At 46.3% G+C, this 20,523-nt stretch overlaps 1 protein-coding gene across 1 annotated transcript in view; it reads right to left on the bottom strand.

The window, feature by feature from the left end:
* Window positions 1–20,523, bottom strand: part of pyd (zonula occludens-like protein polychaetoid) — a gene marked incomplete at its 5' end in the record, with an annotated part of 754,603 nt that overhangs the window by 533,789 nt on the left and 200,291 nt on the right. Inside the window, one exon of the mRNA XM_075893243.1 lies at window positions 16,582–16,784. Coding sequence (XP_075749358.1) covers window positions 16,582–16,784 — 203 coding nt within the window. The remainder of the gene's footprint in view (window positions 1–16,581; window positions 16,785–20,523) is intronic.

Raw genomic sequence — 20,523 nt, forward strand, 5'->3', positions numbered from 1 at the left:
TTGCACCCAGTCTACTTTAGTTGGAAGTACCGCTCGTGCTTGTTGTTTAGTGTTTCTTTACTTTGTCTGTGTGTTATTTTGCAGCCAAAGCATGTCAGTAAGCAAGTATCAACTAGGCCAACGATCAGTATTGTTAAAACAAGAGTGTTCTTTCATTAACAAAATACAGACTGGTCAACAATCAAGCATTCAGATTCCCAGAATACAGACTGCCAGACCAAGCACAATTCAAGGTTTACTGATTGCATGCGAGCCATTTGCTGTGCATCCTAGAGTGAAACATCATAAAAAAAATAGGACAACAAAGTAGAACACAGATGCAGTTCCAACTAACAAGTAAGTCTTCATTATAGCTTAACCAGCAGTAAACAGCAAATAACAAACATGCAACATCACTGAAATTGCACTGCTTATTTAAACTGTGCCAGTGCTACCCCTGTGTGCTTATACATTATTGCCCCACTTTTCTCACTGTTTCACACTCAAGGTTCACTCAATGCCCTGTGGTAGTGGCACTGCGCACGAAGTGCCACTTAGTTGTGGTGAACTGTGCATAACCCATATCAGGCCGTGTATCAATGTACGCCTCCAGGAGAGCCACACTTCATTAAAGGCCCTCCCCCCCTCATTTACCTAGCCCCTGTCACACGTGTGTTTGCATATATGCAGTTTTTCAATGGTACCACTGTTATGATGCACAGAGGGCACGGGATGCATGAAATAGCTGACGCCTCTTTATACATTAGATGTAAAGCTCAACAAAAGCACATTCTGTCCTTAAATGAGATGTTGTGAGAAGAAAGAATGCACATATTTAGTTCCCCCAAGTGTACCAGTACATATATGTTTGCATTTTCAGGCTTTTTGTTTATTTTGTGGCGACATTGTAAGGTAACTAGTTCAGCTATTCTTCCAGCTCAGAAAGACGTGAGCAGCCTGAGGCCATCCTACTTATTCTCAACTAAACATTACTCCAGTCACACCATCTGCATCGTCTACAAAGTTTTTGTCCTTAAAAGTCACTATCAAACAACAAAAAAAATGAGCTCTTAAATTCACACTTCTTTCCTCATTCATAGCAAGGTTCTCATTCTGGCAGACTTGGTGCCTTCAGGTAGGCAGAAAAAAAGGTTCAGGTAGGCAGAAAAAAAGTGTTCCACACTCGTTCTCATGGCAACGGCGGTGCTGACCGACACTCCCACGCTTAATGCACATATATACCCCCTAATAAAGTGGACGGGTGATGACCCCCACCGTAGCTTAGTGGTAGAGCATCGGATGCTTTATTTGAAGATCGCAGGTTCGGTCCCGCCGGTGGAAGTTATCTTGTCAAGCACTGTTCTTTCTTCACATTTATTATTGATTGATTGATTGATATGTGGGGTTTAACGTCCCAAAACCACTATATGATTATGAGAGACGCCGTAGTGGAGGGCTCCGGAAATTTAGACCACCTGGGGTTCTTTAACGTGCACCCAAATCTGAGCACACGGGCCTACAACATTTCCGCCTCCATCGGAAATGCAGCCGCACATTTATTATTGCAAATTACTTTTGTTATTGCAATTACTTTTGTCAACACCCCCCCCCCCCCCCCCTATGCCTTCCTTGGCATCATTGCCTGATAGGGCTCATTATTATTGTGTCTACTTGTTCAACACATACGGCTTTGCCATTTAGTATGTGTGAATGTAAGACACGCCACGATACCCAAAAGCTTTTATATCTTTTTATACGACTTCTGCTATCAACCTGGGTCACTTAACATCAGTATGCGGACATGTCAATATGAATCGATGTGATGCCAACATGATGTTATCATCATTACTTATGCATACTTTAAGGCCCCTGCAATAATCATGCATGAAAGTGGCCTACATTAAAAGAAATAAAGTTTAGTCTAAATTAAGTAAAAGAAATAACATTTTGAAGGATACACATGGTGGAACACGGCAACTTTAAGTAGTCACAAGCACTGAACACAATGCAACGGAAGGTGTGGATCACTAAATAGACCGAAATCCTTTTAAATACTGCTTGAGTGGGAAAATGATGTAAATATGCAGTCATGATCCAACAGCTAGCCGACTGAGCTTGCACACTTGTACAGTAAGGTTGTTTCATAAGTATGGTAAAAATACAAGTAATGAAGCTGCAATCTTGTTTCCTTGTAGGTTGTGCACAAGAGGCACCCTCCATATGAAGGCACAACTTGTTCATTCTGGTAATGGTGCTTTGCAAGCGTGCAGCCATTGGAGAAATGTTGCATAGATGACTACATACGTGAAGGAAGGTTACTAATTAAAAATTAAAACAAGAGGGTGTTCGAGGACTGAACCTTGCAGCACTTCACAGTACAGTTCAGGGACAGTGCCCAGTGAACTGAGCAATTACGAAGCACAAGATACAAGGCGCAACGAGTGAATAGACACATGAGCTGTTAACTGATTATTGTTGAATCACTAGGCTCAGTAGTTCATGTGACCTATCTTAACATTCCAAAGTTATATTGGGATAAGCGCTATTGTTCGTAGATAGACGTGCTGAAAATGCTTTGGGGGTATGACACGCCAGGAGCACGAATACTTTCGAAACCCATTCATTTTCCCTGGTCCAGTGATGCAAGAGCTCTCTTACAACCCTGTGACAATGCACTCCTCCACATCTAAAAAAGGTCGTCTTCTCATCCAAGCACTGCGACATCATTGTTAAGGAATCACCTCGGCATGTTGCAGTTCACTCCCATTTTAGATGGATCTCACATGTCGAGAGCATTACCAATATGGACATCGCTGCTCATTGTTTGTCTTCTGACAGCCTAAGCAAACTCCTTTTAATCGAACTGGAAAGTCCTGAGAAGAGTGATTGTAAGGACAACAGCAGGTCAGCTTGCTTCAAACCAGCCATCCCGAAGTTTTAATACTGATAAGCAGGCTGAATCATATTGTATGTATATCTCATAAACTGTGTTCTTGGTTTTCAACACTGGAGAATGCATGTATTCCTCACATAAAGACAGCATTCGATGAAAGCATGATCTGAGGATGTGTTCCTTAAGGGGAGATGCTACCCGAAGACACTTTTTTTTTTAATATTCACCCTAGAGCAATGAAACTTGCACTGTTTATGGAACTTTTTATGCTGATTTCAAATATGTAATTAGTTTTCTTGCAAGTTTTACACTTTTAGCTCTGCGACATGACAAAGTGAAAACCTTAACCCTTTTGCCCCCCCCCCCCCCCCTCTTTTCATCCCTTAACTTCTGTAATTTTTTTACCATTCATAGTTCATAATACCTGAAATAAAGTGTAGAGTGCAAATAACTAATTAGGAAGCACATACAAAATATGAAATACACGTGAAAAATAATAGAGGTAAAAGTCCATATTTCACCTATCCTAGTAAAGGTATACATACAATTTTCTATTATACAATAAAATATTGAAATTTAAACTAGATAATTGCATTTGTCATACTTTGGAAAATTTTGGGCTAAATTTCATGCAGATCCGAGCACTATAAGTGTCCGAAAAAGGAGGGGCACGTAGAAAAAAATGGCAGAATTTGAGCTCTGAGAAAACCAGGTTTTAAAGTTAAAATTGAGTTTTTGTTTATAAAAGATATCATTAAATCAAATGAAATTTACACACCAAAAAGAACAATCCTTCTTGTAGTGGCCACTGCAACATTGTCTGCAACACTGCAACATTGTCTATCCACTTTCAGGCACACAAAACTATATACATGCACCAACTACTATTTACACTGCACGGCACCCATGTGCACCTTAGTCCGAAGCATTGGATATCCATTTTCAGGCACACAAAACTATATACATGCACCAACAACTATTTACACTGCACGGCACCCATGTACACCTTAGTCCGAGGCATTGGCTTGCTCCATGTGAGCGATGGGGCTCAGATATGGTCTTAATTTTTCAACACGCACAATGTCGCTTCCCATGTTGTCCGAGAGTTCGATCTCGTAGTTCACAGGAGACAGTTTGTTCACTATCTTGTGAGGTCTGGTGTACGATGTAGTTGTTTTCACACTGGGTGTTGGAGCCTTGAGGAGCACCAACTGTCCTCTTTCAAACACAACGTATTTGTGGTGCTTGTCAATGTGCTGCTTCTGTTTTTCTTGAGCCAGTCGGATGTGCGTGGCTGCGAGCTCCCTGGATTTTCGTAGTCGTTCACGCACTACCGTGAAATAGTTTGATTCTTCTTTGATTTGAAATAGTTTGATTTCAAATAGTTTGATTCTTCCTTGAGCTCTTCAAGCTCGCGGCAGCTGTATACAACATCTAATGGTAGCACTGGATCCCTACCGTAACCAGGAAGAAGGGAGTTTGGCGAACCATGTCTTGGTACCTGGTGTTGCAACAGAATACAATATAAGGGAGGACATCAGCCCACTTTTCTCCCCCGGCTATAGTCATGGCAATCATCTGTTTGATTGTCTTATTGGCTCTTTCGTACAAGCCGTTTGCTGCAGGGTGATATGCGGTAGTGGCAGCATGTCTCATGCCCCGACGTTCGAGGTATGCTTCAGTAGAGCGCGCCATCATTTGAGTACTGCGGTCTGTGATAATTGTGACTGGGCATCTGTGCTTTAAGATGATCAGAACAAACTTCTGGACGGTTGCGGCGCCTATGTTTCGGAGTGGTTTCGCCTCCACGAACTTTGTGAGGTAATCAATGGCTACAATAATGTACTTAGAACCTCTTGAAGTTTTGAATGGCCCTATTATGTCTATCCCAAATGTGTCAAATGGGCTGTGGACTTCTATTAGCTGTAATAGACCGTAAGACACTGATGTCGACATCTTCATCCTCTGACAAAGGTCACAGTGACGCACGTACCGTCTGTCATCTACATAGAGCTTCGGCCAGTAATACTTAAACCTAAGGGCATCGATGTTTGCCTGATGCCCATGTGGCCACCGTATCGTGCTTCATGCATTTTGACGGAGTGTCTCAGCTTGTCGTTGTGCAAAAAGGCAGAGGACAAATCGACTGCTAACTGGGCCTTGGTATCTTTTGTACAACATGTCAATATGCGTGATAAACTTCTTTTGCTGGTGTTTTCGTTGCTTTTTCATGCCCAGCGCACCCCTAATCGTATCAAGACTTTGGCACAAAATGCATCCTGACGCTGCTCCCCACCCATGTTGTCACAGAATTGAAGTGATGGATATGATACTGCAAAAATTGGTTCAGCATCATCAACAATGGGGGGATTCCTGGAAAGAAAATCTGGTGCGCTGTGCAGAATTCCTGATTTATAGATGACATCAAAGACAAATTCCTGCAGAATCAGTGACCAACAAAGAGGGCATTGGTTTCCTTCCTTGTAGCGCAAGACCCAGCACAGTGCATGGTGGTCGCTGACAACTTGAAATTTTCGGCCAATCAGGTATGGTCGTAGCTCTTCTAATGCCCATTTTACTGCAAGAGCTTCCAGTTCTGTCGAAGAATAATTGAACTCTGCGCCTTTGAGAGATCGACTCAAGTATAGCACTAGACAATATTGTCGCTCTTCATTTTCTTGCAGCAATAGACCTCCCAAGCCGAGCCGAGATGCACCTGTGTGTACTTCGAGACCAAATTCTGGTTTTTCGGAGAATAGTTAAAAGACAAGCGGCTGGCACAACGCGCGCTTTAATGTCTCAAATGCTACTTGCCGATCTTCTTCTCGAGAAAAAGTAGAGTTTTTCTTTAGGAGTGATCGAAGAAGTGCTGCGATAACGCTGTAATTCGGGATAAACTTCCTGAAGTACGATGTGAGCCCGATGAATGATTGTAGTTCCTGTACATTTCGAGGAGGCCGGAAAGCCTGAACCACTGCCAGTTTCAATGGGTCAGGAGATACACTGTCTTTTGTGACAACGTGCCCAAAGTAATTGATGATAGTACAAAAAAAAGAAACACTTCTGTGGCTTGAACTTCAAGGCTGCTATTTCGAACCTATATGTTCTGAAGGTGCAAGACGTGTTCTTCAAATGCCCGGCTGAAGACTACGCAGTCATCTATATGCACAAGGGCATTGTCGTATTTAATACCGTAAATGATCGTATCCACGGCTCGCTGACATGTGAAATGGGGCAGCTTTAAGGCCTAATGGCATGAGGAATTCGTAAAGACCTCACGGCGTGACAAAGGCAGTCTTCCTATGTCATCTGGATGCATGGCGATCTGATAAAATCCAGACATCAAGTCCATAACAGAAAAGTACTTGCTTCCGGTGAGTGCCTGCAGCGCATCTTCCAATTCTTTGGAAAGGGTACACAATGTCCTCAGTGACGGCATTGAGACGTCGATAATCAACGCACATGCGCGTCTTTCCATCTTTCTTCGCTACAAGGTCAAGTGGTGACGCCCAAGGACTTCAAGAAGGTCGCACTATACTAGCATCAATGAGGTCCTTGATCATACTTTTGACGAAATCATGCTGTGCTGGTGACAATCTGCGAGGACGCTGCAATATCGGCTTTACGTTTCCAGTTGGAATGCAATGTCACTCAACTGTGCAGGAGCCTACATCTGTACTCAACCGTGCAAAGTGAACCGAATGTTGCACCAACAAATCCTTCACGACTGGCAGTTCCGACCGGCAGTGTTTGGTCGTCCACTGCCACCACAGCACTCACTTGACCTAAACTTTGTACCTGATGGCCACTTGCTCCTACCAAACGTAGGGACGAAGGCCTTATGCTTAATTCAAGTTTGTCAACTATTGGTGCCGTCATCAAGCTTTTGGCAGCTCCAGAATCCAAGATGCCTTTAATCCTTTGTCTGTTGATGACGACAGGAACAAAAAAAGTACCCGCTTCAGAGATATATGACACCTGCTCAATTACCGGCGACTGCTCGCAGGCATTGGCATTACCAGCTGTTCGTTTCCCCGCTGTTGTGAACTGGAAGATTCGAAATCCTCCTGCCACTTCAAAAATTTCGCAGTTAGCGGTAGAGGACACTGTGTGACAAAATTGGCCCCCCACGTTAGGCGCCAATTGTGACGTGCCGTTATGGCCGTCGAATATACTGGGTTCCGACGCGGCCTTAGAAGAATGTCCACACTCTTTCAAGATCAAAAAGAGACTGCCAGACCCTTTTTTTTTAATTCACGTTTCTTAAGCACCTGGGAGCTCGGCACCGATCTACTTCATTTTCCTCGCGCAATGGCGCGAGACACGCAGCGAGCGACGTCTGCTATCCCTAATCACAGGCGGCAAGCGTATTACAGTGTGACCAGCATCAGCAGCAATGCAATGAAATACCTATTACCCTCCATACTTACGGTGTTAACAAACTTTATCAGTTCTGCCTTCACCATGTCACTGCTCCAGGTCACACCCTTCAGAGAGAGCCAGGCCTGAATGTCTTTTTTCTAACGTACCCATACGGGCTACCTTTTCAAGCTTCACGGAATGATCAGGTGTGTTACCAAGCACAATGGCCCTTTGCGGCGACAAATTCGGCAGTAGTTTTTCTTTACACCACTTTTCGGAGTGGGCCATTTCATCATGATAGTCACCTGTTCTCTTTCTGGCTCGAAATACTTCACCAGCAGCTGTTATGAAGCCGTCCTCGTTGCCACAGTGAGTATTCATCAGGCGACCGCTCTTACCACTGGGGTTTGGCGGGCCTGTCGTCAGGTTGCCTTTCTTGGCGTGCTCAGCGTACTTAATGGTCTCGTCGACCAACCCACGGCTCACAGTGTGCCCTATGTTCACCCAAGCTTTATCAGTGTAGAAGATGGGTCGTCCTGGCGTCGAACCTCCTTAATTTGGCGCAACTACTTGCGTCGTCACTGGATGATGTGAGTGGCCTCGATCAGAAGGAAATTTTGGTAACGCTTCTGAAAGCGGAAGCTTACCTTGAGCAGCATCCTGTGAATAGTTGTCGCAGACACAGACGGCAGCGAGTCATCTCCTTTGAAGTACGCAGTGAGCTTGCGCACCGTCGGATTTTCCCGCTGATGTGTCAGCGCGATGCAGTGTTATCAAGGCACGTCACTTCAAAGTCACATGCGCTTAGTATAAATACAAGCTGCTCAATAAACCATCGTTCTTGTTGCGATATCTGGCTTTCTTGTAGTATCTGGACAGCGCCATAACAGTGGCAATGAGCAGACCCGCGCAATCATGAGTGCCGGGCGGCCGCCCGAATTCAGAGGGCTGGATGGTACCTGGCCAACGTATCGTGTTCATTTGGAGGTTTACTTTGAAGCTCATAACATCGCAGACGAAGCAAAGAAACGGGCACTCTTGATATCGTCACTAACGGACAGTGTAGTCGGAGTCATTCAGGGGCATTGCCACCCGACAAAGGTCAATGAGCTCAGCTACGACGAAATCGTTGGGTATTTGGAAGAACATTACACCCCGCACGTCAACGAGACCGTCACAAGCTATGCCTTCTTCATGAGAACACAAAAAGCTGGTGAGTCTGTTGGGGATTTCATTGCCGCAATCAGACAGCTGGCAGAGAAGTGCGATTTCGGGACATCGTTGGAGCGCATGCTGAGGGACAGAATTGTGTGTGGCGTGCACGATGAAGACGTCAGGCTACATTTATTGACGCAACGGAAGCTCACGCTAGAACAGGCAGAATGCTTTGCTATTTCGGCGCAAGACGCCGCTGAAAACGCCCAAATAATGCAGTCTACCGACCAAAGTCCTGTAAATTTCGCACGCCAGAGAGATCGTACTCAGAAGTTGCGACCGAAACCGGATACTCACGGCTGCTGCGGTTGGTGTGATAGCGCGAAACATGAAGCGGAGGAATGTAAACACCTGCGCACGGTGGGCCACAGGTGCGGCAAACGAGGCCACCTGAAACGAATGTGCCAGTGAGCCATGTCGGGTCACCGACAGAGCTCACATACGGATGTACGATGGCAAGGGGCGTACGCGGCGACAGCGGAAGACTGCTCCATCTCGGATGATAATGAGGCCTTGTACACTGTACTGTACTTCATCAAGAAGCAGGCATCCACAGCGTATACCCTATTTACAAAGTAGTAACCTGGGATAGCGTTCCTCTGACAAAGCTGGTGGACACTGGATCACTTGTAAGCATCATTCCGCCATAGGTGTTTCGGAAGTACGAAATGAAGTGGCCGCCGTTGCCAAAAAACGAAGCTACAACTGTCCCGCCTATTGGGCGAACTTCCAGTGCTTGGACAGCTACGTATGACAGCCAGATGCGACGGCAAAGGTATGCCAGACAAGGTCATAGTGGTTGATAGCACAGGACCATCGTTATGTGGCAAAGACACGGTAAAGGCTTTGAACGAAATCAGAGTTTCCATGCTGACAAACCTCGTCGCGAGCGTGCACCCCTTTAAGTTGAACGAAGCCAACACGAAACTAGAGGCCTTGTTCAGTGAATATGCTGATGTCTTCGCTCGAGGTTTTGGGCTTTACAAGGAACCACCGGTGACATTCCAGCTGAAAGAAAAAGTAGTTCCATGGTTTTTCAAGGCCCGCACCGTGCCTTACGCTTTGCAAGACAAGATGTCAGAAGCGCTGGATGAGCTAGTAGCCCAAGACGACATTACGCTTGTGAAAACCGCCGAGTGAACAATACCTGTCGCACCAGCCATAAAGAAAGATGGGTCGCTCAGAATCTGGGGAGATTTTCAGATTACTGTCACCACGGCCACTGTGATGGAGCAGTACCCGTTGCCGCAAGTGGACGACATTTTTGCAAAGATGAACGGCGGGGAAGTTTTCACAACGTTGGACCTGCGCCAGGCTTACAACCAGTTACGGTTGGATGAAGACGCCCAGAAAATAGCCGTATTGAACACGCAAAAGGGTCTTTTCTGTTTCAAATGATTGCCTTTTGGTGTGAGTTCCGCACCAGCCATGTTTCAGAGACGTATGGACGCACTTCTGAGCGATATTCCAAGAGTGCAGGTGTATCTGAATGATATCATCATTGCGGAAAAACGAAGTGACATGTTGCGGCTGCATCAAGCCTTTCAGAGATTACGGGAATATGGTCTATGGTTGCACAAGGAAAAATGCAAATTTCGACAAGACGAGGTCAATTTTCTTGGCCATCGTATCGAAGCTAACGAACTTCGGCCGACAGACGAGAACATCAAAGTCCTTTGCGCAGCGCTGGAGCCCACATCAGTGAGTGAGCTGAAAGCATTGTTGGGTCTTGTGAACTATTACAGCAGATTCTTGCCGAACCTAGCAACCACACTGGCCCCGTTGTACGTGCTTTTCCAAAAAGGGGCCAGATGACAGTGGAACCAGGAGCACAAAGAATGTTTTCTGAAAGTTAAAGAGGCAATAGAAGCGCCCAAGTTTTTGGCCCATTTTGATCCTGATAAGCCATTGAATATGGAATGCGACGCGTCCCCAGTAGGTATAGGAGCGGTTTTGTCCCACCGTGCCAATGATGCTGATTACCCGATTGGTTTCCATTCCAGAAAGCTTACAAAGGCAGAATGCAATTACTCCCAGTTGAAAAAAAGAGGCCCTAGCACTTGTGTTCAGGGTTTCACGGTTCAAGGACTATTTGTACGGTCATGAGTTTGTCTTGGGACTGACCATTATTAAATCCAAGAAAGGAGATACCACCAATGGCAGCCACTCGGATTCAGCATTGGGCCTTGTTTCTCTCTAACTACAGCTACACGGTACAGTATCGTAAGGGCAGTGAGCATTCAAACGCAGATGCCCTCAGCCGGTTGCCACTGCCAATTACAGAGCCACGAGAGGGCCATTCTGATGAACAAGAGTATGTTTTGTTCGCCCAATCGATGGAGGAAACAGCTATGTGCGCTCGAGAAATGAAACAAATGAGCGATCGGGACCCTACTCTCCAACAGGTCAGCGAGTGGATTTTACAGGGATGGCCGCGGTTTCGACTCCAAGATCACGATCAGTACCGGCCATACTTCAACAGAAGGATGAAACTGACCGTAAGTGACAATATGGAGTACTGGGGCCATCGCATTGTTGTACCTGTAGCGGCAAGAAGACGCTCACTAAGCCTGCTGCATGAAACTCATCCCGGCATAATTGCCATGAAGAGTATCGCCAGGACGCTATTCTAGTACCCGGGACTAGACTTTTGAGCGACTGGTCAAATCATGTGATGTTTGTGCACAGGCTTCCGCGATGCCGCCTCCTCGGGTGCCTGCATCTTGGCCAGTGAACGGGGAGAGCTGGAGCCATCTGCATGCCGATTTTGCCGGGCCGGTGGATGGCCACATGGTCTTGGTCATCGTAGACTTGGAAACACAATGGTTTGAAGCGGTGCCAATAAAAGCGGCTATGTCTAAAACTACGGTCAGAGCTTTGTGTTCAATATTTGCACAGTTCGGGCTTTCAAAAACGTTCGTGTCAGACAATGGACCACAGTTTGCGAGCTCATATTTTCGCGAGTTCTTGGCATGTAACAATACACAGCAACTAACAACAGCACCCTATCATCCGCAATCGAATGGCTTAGCCTAGAGAGCGGTGCGCATGCTCAAGGAAGGATTAAAGAAAAATCCCGGATGTGACTTGATAACAAGGTTGAATCCATTTTTGTGCAGATACCGCCAAACTACGGGAGAAGATGGGAAGTCACCGGCGGAACGTTTGCTGGGTTATCAGATTAGAATGAAGATATAAAGCATCAAGCCCAAAGAAAAACATGCTGATAGTTCACTAACAGGAAGTGCAAGAAAGTTCAATGCAGGTGACCCGGTTTGGATGCGCAGTTTTGGAAGAAGTCGAAGATGGATTCTAGAAGTAGTGCAAGACCATCAAGGTTCCAGAATGGTAACAGTGGATTGTGCTCAAGGACTGCACCGACGGCATCTAGATCAGCTGAGACATCGAGCGGAATCGATGAACAGTGACCCTGGCCAGAAACAAAAGCAGGAGCCAGTTGAAGCCACCGCCGAAACTGTGCAAGACATCCCGGAAAAAACGGTGACGGAATCAGCCCCAATACCACACTCTTGCAAAGGTCAAGTCGGACACGGAAACAACCTGAACGCTATGGATTCTAAAGGGGGAAGGATGATGTGTCAGCGCAATGCAGTGTTATCAAGGCACGTCACTGCAACGTCACATGTGCTTAGTATAAATACAAGCTGCTCAATAAACCATCATTCTTGTTGCATTATCTGGCTTTCTTATAGTATCTGGACAGCGCCATAACACCCGTCGTTTATAGAAACCGTGCATGACTCTGTGCAACACACCAAGGTCAAAGTCGTCTAGTAGCTGCTCTCGATCGCGGCCTCTGCCACCACGAGACAGCGTCTTGGGTGAAAGTGCTTTGCCGTGCTTATCGTGCTCCGCTACCCACTTGTACAGAGCATGCTCTCCGACGTTGGTGTACGCAGCCGTTCTCTTAATGAAATAGCTCATGCTTGCATTTCTGCCGCCCTCTTTACGCACTGTCCAGAACACATCTAGAGCCAACTGCTTCGCTCCCTTGTCGTAAAAGCTGATCCGAGAACGATATCGCACAGGTGAACCAGGCGCCATCATATTGACAGAAGTGATCAAATCTGCCACCGCGGACTAATCACAACCCAAGACTGCGTCCTCCATGGCGCTGTTGACGCTCGGACTTGTAGGACTACTGATAAATGTTTAAACAGTGTCGTACCATTCCTTCGTACTTTATAAGTAAAAAACAACACAAACGAGCCACAACAGCATTATTTCTTTCATCATTTGCATGTTATAACACGTACAAGCGAGAACTCTTTCTTCAGTATCAAGGAGCCACAAAAATTGTTTTATACAGAAAATGCGACAAAATCGTCATGCACATCACAACTACAACAAGCAGAGAAGCCCTCAAGTAAAAATCCTCTGACGAGACCACTTGCAAAGTCATGAGGACAAACAACGAGCTACGTATATGGGGCACTACATTTCGCTTCGCAACAACCTGCGCTCGAGGGTCATGTAGCCTTGGCTCTGCTGCACGGAACTTCTGAAACAGAGTATAGATTCGAGTATATATGGTATTTGCGACTTCTATGTAGCAAAGTAACAGAGGGATACAACCTTGATGTAACGAATTCATTCCACGCACCCTCATTATGGTACGAGCTTGCATCATCTGCGGGTGTCCCGCTGCCGACGAAGCGTGAAGCGACGGCGGCACGCACAGCACAGCGGGCGAAAGCTAGCGCTCATGATTGTGCACGGGTGAGCGCGAAGCAAGCAGGGAGGCTTGCACCACATGAGCTAGCGTTGCCGCCTTTCCTGCCGTCACGAGCGCATGGGCGGATGTGCCCCTTTTCCCTCCAAACAATAAACATTAAAGAGAACAACTTTTGCATTAGCCACTAGTGCCACGCTTCTAGTTAGCGTCACATATGTGGCACCAGGCTACACATGAAGGGCACTTCACCGAAGTTTTCCGCGGTATCTGTGTCTGTGCCGTTCGTTCTTCATTATGAATGCCATGCACACGTGCATGGTTTCACTGCGCATGCATGATGTGGCCCCCAACAACGTTCAGCTTTGCTTTTTTTTAGCTTTTTTTTATGCACACAACCGTGTGGTTACCACTGAAGGGATGCCGGACTAGGTGCTGATGGAAACTCTCCGAGACCACGGTCATGACAGATCTTCAGAAGTCGACTCGTCACGCACTTCCTCTTGCGCCCGGGGTTTGTAGGCTCGTAGCTTTCAAGATAAGCCGATTAGTTCTGTAGCCATTGCAATGCAATGAATGCAATAGCAAAAACTTGTAATGTTATACGAAGTAAGCCTGTCAGCCAACTCTTTCGGATTCAATACAGTGTAGACCGCTTATAACGTAAGTCACGGGAGTTGTAAAAATCCGCGCTATAAGCGGTATCGCGTTATAACCAAAGCATGCTTTTTTCGGCCTTTGCCTATGTCAAAAGGAGCATGGGGCCACTTACTGGGATGCTCTGAGCCCTAACTTTGCGGAACCACCTGAACAGCGTCCACGTCTTCGTATTTTGACATACGTATTCTCTTCCGTGACAGAGAAGACGAATTTCGCTGCAGTTGCTGCCGAAGTTTGTCCTTGTTTTTGTAGATGGTCGACACGGTCGTGTTGGAAACACCGTATTTTGCCGCCACCGACGCCTTCTTAAGGCCACTTTCAATGTCCCTTATGACGCATTCCTTAATCTCCAGCGATAAGGCACGGCGTTTTTTCACACCGCTTGAAGACACTGCCGACGCCATGGTGACAGGAGCTACACAAAACACGTGCTCTGAGCTCTCAGACGGCAACGACACGGCGAAGCGCACACAGCAAATCCAAAGAGGCAAAAGAAGTTGAGAAAAAAAAAAAGCATGCTACCGCTTCTCTACCCCACTCTGCGCAGGGCGCACCCGGATTGGACGCTGCCACGGTCGCCACGGTGACGAAAACACGCTCCCTCCTTCCAAGGTCTCCCCGACTCCCTCCCTACTGTACCCTCTCTTCTCCTCCGCAATGTTTGACTTTTCGCGGCGGTCTCCACGTGCGCCCTCCCGCTCACACTCCCAACGTTCCGGCGCGCTGGGAACGCTTCTGGAAAACCGTGCCAACCGTGCTCCGTTGGTCGATTTTATGGTCGTGCGCCTAAAAACTCCGCCCTATAACCGGTATTCTCCTTCGCACGCCTACGCAATAAACGGTCGGCCTATACATTAAGTTCTATGGGCGACATATCGGTGGTCAAAAAAACCCACGTTTTAACCGGTCCCGCGCAAAAAGCGGTTACGTTATAAGTGGTCTGCACTGTATTGTCGAACTTCTACAAAACATTGGTGTGAGTAAATGCGGGTACTCCAGGAAAAAGTGCTCCTTTCACAATCCCTTCGCCTCTAAAGTGCACTGATACTTCCCGAGATAGCAAGCGCGTTAGCGATCACAGCCGCCCTTTTAATCAAAGTTCATTGTTGCTACTCGAACATTCATTTTTTAGCACGAAAGACCAGAAAGAAGTCTTACATTAAGAAAAAATATGTACAAGCAATTCAAAATGTTCTAAATCGAGCAGTGTGAGTAAGAGCACTGCTACTTCATTAAAATTAGTATTTGGAACCATGTAACTAAGCAAATAAGAATAACGCCCGCATTAGCATTTGGCGTGTCTGACTTTGTGAACTCTGAATCTACCAAGATGGCGACCTTAAAATTCAAGGGGTTCGTAGAGGTGGCAAAAAAAAATCTAGCACACAGTTGTTTTTTTTTTTTCGGGTGCAGGAATGTTATACACAGCTCCAAATGATTTCCAGTAACTTTTTCAGACGTCATCAATCCTACTAGCAGTCACAATTACGTGCCATATACACGCATGAGTAATTGAACGAAATCCCGTGATTAATGCCAACAGCCCTTTCAAAATCGTAGAGCGCTTTTTTTGCAGGACACCGATGTAATGCGGCAAAGGCGGATTAGGCAGTGTTCTGCACGAGTTACAAGTCAATCGCTGCTACACCCCCCCTCTTTTCCCCCTTTTTTTCCCGATAAGATTAGGCTTAGGGAACAACTCTTGGCTCGCCTGCAAGGCGCGTTTGATCAAATACAGTAACAACAACACGTGCTTGTAGGCCCGGGACGATGCAACTTCAAGACAGAAAAATGTTTTATGTACCGTTGCTATGGCAACCAATGCGGTCGCCGGCAACATCAATTTTTGAAGCACCTCGAGTTTGTTCTCGGGCGGGAAATGGAGTATAAGCTTCCAGCTTTAGTTGCTAATATGCCATAGGCACGTTGGCTAACAAGAAATTTCCTTTTTCCAGCAAAGCGTTGGTGGCTACAGCAACACTCATGGTTTTCAAGTTGTGTCGTCCCGCGGATAGGCATCTCAAGCGGTCAGCGGACCTATGGCGCGTGGCTTTGTTATGTCACCTGGTCGATCCCGTGTCGTCAGCGCCCTGAGCTGATGAGAACATATCTTACACCGTGGTTTATGATTAGGGTCTGCGCGCTTCGATTCATTGATGATGCAAACTGCATGCAGATAGCCAACATGGTCGCCGTTTCTCGCTCAAATTAGTGCAACATAGAAAATTTTGAGGCTGGTCTGGCATTCTGGCGCAGCGTGGCACTATCTCAGCAAATTCATGGTTTTCGCACAGCTCTGAGCAGAAATTGGGAATTGTATCAAATTTGCGCGATTGGCGCAGCTGACCATCCCACGACCTGACACATTGCGGTCGTGACACAGTGCATGCTAGCCGACTCAAGCTATAGTATGACTCTTTAATCCTATTCATGCCTTAGTCACCATGATGGCTCCTTCTTACTCCTGGGGCAGTTGTAGTGATGAAGAGAGAGATTACAAGTTTTCGGTGGTTGTTGCTGTGCTTGAGATTTGCGTCCCTGTCAGACCAGAGCTACCCTGACCATCAATCATCACTGTGTTCACAATGAATGGTCATACGACAGAGAAAAGATTTTATGCTAAAAGCGTAGTTACACTTTGAAAAACGAATTGTAGAAAAATTCTTTTGCTGCATGATCTTGAGGGAAAATAAAATGGGGCACTTGGCGTTAGCTAACAAATTAGAGTAATTCTTAGTAGGCCAAGCATGGAATTGCAAAATGTTCTGTCAGCACACACCTGGAAAGGTTGTTCTTGTCATCAGCACGGGTGGGCTGCTGCACGTAGAGATTCTGAGTGGTTGCACGCTCTTCTGTGGGCTGAGGGAGGCTAGGCTTACACATATCCTCACGTTGAAGCACCAGCTGTAGCCGCTCTTTGCTTGCCTCGAGCAGCTTGCGCGCCTCCTTCAAGCTCAGGCCTTCAGTGCTGGTGTTGTTGATCTGAAAATATTGTGCATGACTATAATTGCAACTCCCAGAGGCACTTTCAAAACCACGTACACTTGAATGATTATATTATTTTTAAAGGTCACTTGAGAAGCTTGTAAACTTGAGCTTGTTGGTACAGATTGATTGTTCAGTGCTAGTCCTGTTTCATCTGTCTCTTCATTGTTGTTTTCGCATTGTTTTTTACTATGAAAAATTACTTTCCATCTTGTTGGGTGCAAGCACGGAAACGTTCCTGAATGGCCGCATCATCATACAGTACGACAATGACACAGCGAACGACCGCAAATGTTACCAGCGGGACGCGGTTTCATATTGAGTTCAACGACGCCAACCAATCCAGCAAATGCATGTCGCCTGGCTTTGCACCGGTCTTGAGCGAATCGTCGACCAAGTGAAAACATCATACTAACTACTGCAGCATGTTGGTGCTCCTGTGCTTTATTCTGTGTTTATCTGCCCTCAGAACGAGTGTAATAATAACGTGTAGGGCTTTACGACCCAAAACCATTAGTGCAAGGGCTATGGAAATTTTCAAGTTCTAGCGTTCTTTAACATGCATTGACATTGCACAGTACACAGGCCTCTATCATTTCGCCTTCACCCAAATGCGACTGCCATGGCTGTGATTAAACCCGCGACCTTCAAGTCAGCAGCCAAGCACCTTAACCACTGATCCACCGAGGCAGACCATCTTAATGATATCAAACATGCTTTGGAGGTTTGAAGTTTTCAGCGTAAGCCCTACTGTGAAGACAGTTCTGAGCAGTGTCTGCATTCAGCGTAGGCCTCTACCACCGAGTTCGTGAGAACCAGAACATGAGAGCAACATTGGTTGACAGAAATTGATGGCAGTGATTTTCATCGTAACATGGACACTATACATGACTCCCAAACACGACGTAGCGACTACTCAGGAGTTTTTATCCACAGTAAGTTTGTTTTCAACATCGGCATCCCTCACCAAAAGTGAACATCGCACTTGCCAACACATTTCGGTGATGTCAAAATGTACATAATAAGTGAGTTTGAGGATTTTACGATGCTGAAATATTCATTGACTTCGCTGCATATTGTCACGCGGCCGGGACGTAGATGAAGGGAGCAGACTGCAAGTCCAATAATAAACTGTTTATTCGGGCCAAACTTGTGGCCACATAAAAAGGAAAGTTAGATTACAGCAAGATACTGGCACTGATAGCGGCGAACAGAGCGTCGGCCATCTATCAAGTGACAAGCGGCGAAGCGTGTCGGCATTTATACCCTTGCCATCGAATCTTCTAGCGTTGTCGCTAGCAGGGACGTAGGTTCCAGAATAATCTGTTATGTTCACGAAGTGGGCGTAATCTTAACAAAACATCTACTACAGCCTCGAAGCCTCTCGAACATCGTAGGCGAAGTTTGCGCTGAACGTAGTGTAATGAGATGATAACAAAACTTGAAGAAAGAATGTGGCATTGCCCCCCTCTGAAAAAGGCTTCATCCCGATGCTTTAACAAAAGATGAAGGTACAATATTACAAGCAATAAAGCACAGCAAAAACAAAATACGGTCCTCAAACTCACGCATGAAATGGCTTAAGGCGCAAGACATGTACGAATACAGGTCATGCACGGCATCACTGAGAGTTCATAATGCCGTTAGAAACAACCTCGTAGTCAATTGGGCCGAGACGTCGAACTACTCTGTACGGTCCGAAGTACCATTACAGAAGTTTTTCACTGAGTCCACGTCGGCGTATCGAATTTCACACCCAGACACGATCACCGGGCTTGTACTCTACGACGCTTCATCTAAGATTGTAACGGCGGCTGGTGGCCGCCTGCTAATTTTTTATGCACAGGCAGGCAAGTTGAGGAGCTTCTTCCGCGTGCTGAAGGTAGACGGTGACGTTGAGGTGACAGCATGGCGTCGAGTGTTGATTTCGGGTTCCTTCTGTAGACCAACTTGTATGGCGACACTTGCGTCATCTCTTGCACTGCAGTGTTCTATGCCAAGGTCACGTACAGAAGGATGACGTCCCACGTTTTGTGTTCGGCCTCGACGTACATGTCCAGCATGTCTGCGAGAGTCTTGTTTAGCCACTTGGTGAGGATATCGGTCTGTGGATGGTAGGCAATGATGCTGCGATGATTTGTCTAGCTGTATTTCAGGACTGCTTGAGTTAGGTCCGCCGTAAAAGCCGTACCTCTGTCGATGATGAGGGCCTCTGGCCCGCCGTGATGTAAGAAATTCGATGAAAGAATTTCTCTACCTTGATGCAATGTCTTTAGGCAGGGCCCTTGTCTCGCATAGCGCGCAAGGTAGTCTGTAGCGATGATGATGCATTTGTTTTCTGAGGTCGAGGCAGGAAATAGCCCTATTAGGTCCATGCCGATTCTGGAATGATCAGCGTGGTGGCACGATGGGCTGTAGTAGTGCAGCTGGGCTAGTATGTGGTGTGTTTCGTCGCTGACAATCTCAGCAAGTCTTCACGCAACGAGCACTGTCGGCAACAAGGCGAGGCCAGTTAAATTTTTTCTGTATTCTGGCGAGCCTGCAAGAAACACCCATGTGTCTGGCCGTGGGGTCGTTGTGCAGGGCCTGGAGTACTTCTGGTCGCAATGCGAAAGGTACGAGGAGAAGGCACTTGGCTCGACGTGCCGAGAAGTTTTTCCTTTGGAGAACACCGTTTCGCACGATAAACAACGTCAGTGCTGATAGAATACCTTTGGGACAGCGGCAGCACTGCCCTCTAGGTATTCCACAAGGCCCCTGAGTTCTGGATCAGCGGGTTATCGTTCAGCGAAGTCATCGGCACTTACGGCTGCTAAGAAGCAGTCATCTTCCCGGACATCCTGCGGTGGTACTTCGACGGGGCACGAGATAGGCAGTCAGCGTCGGAGTGCTTTTTTACAGACTTGTAAAGCACGGAAATGTCGAATTCTTGCAGTCTCGGGCTCCACCTTGCGAGACGACCCGAAGGGTCTTTCAATTGCACAGTATTGCTCGGACACATACGATGATGTGAAGGGCCTGAGCAAAGAGATTGCAGCACTCAGAGAGGAAGTGAGGGAAATGACAACCCTAAACAGAAAATTAAAAACGGAGAATGAAAGACTGTCACAACGAATTGACGAATTGGAACAATATCAATGCGTGAACAATCTGGAACTTAAGGAAAAACTTTATTGATTTGCTTACAAGAATAACGGCAACTTCTGGTACTTTAATAGACGTATGCCTATCAAACATATGCAGTAGTGACATCAAAGCAGGTGTTCTAGTTTCTGATGTAAGCGATCATCTTCCGATTTTTTGCATTATCAAAATCAGCTACAGTATCCGAACAGGCTGATCCCATAAAAGTTGTGTAACGGATAGGGCAGTGCATTGGTGCCACGATTAGTCCGACTGATATTGACACCTGCCACTGGGTGCAGACTCCAAAGGCAGGAACTAAGAATATAATTGTTCGTTTTGTTCATAGAAATAAGCAAGATGAGGTTCTCACACTGGCAAGGAAAAAAGAGGTTAAATGCAGCAACTGGGATATTAATAATGTGTTCGTCAATGTGCACCTGACACAGGCAAACAAGAAGTTGCTTGCAGCCGCAAAACAAAGAAAGAGAGAAGTAACCTGGAAGTACGTTTGGACGTCAAGAGGCAAAGTATGCGCAAGAAGGGACGAGAACACTCCTGTTCGGTGCATAATTAGTCTAGACGGTCTGTCCAAAATGGCACCAGTAGAATA

This window comes from Rhipicephalus microplus, chromosome 4 (genome assembly GCF_043290135.1).
Source record: "Rhipicephalus microplus isolate Deutch F79 chromosome 4, USDA_Rmic, whole genome shotgun sequence".
Lineage (NCBI taxonomy): Eukaryota > Metazoa > Arthropoda > Arachnida > Ixodida > Ixodidae > Rhipicephalus > Rhipicephalus microplus.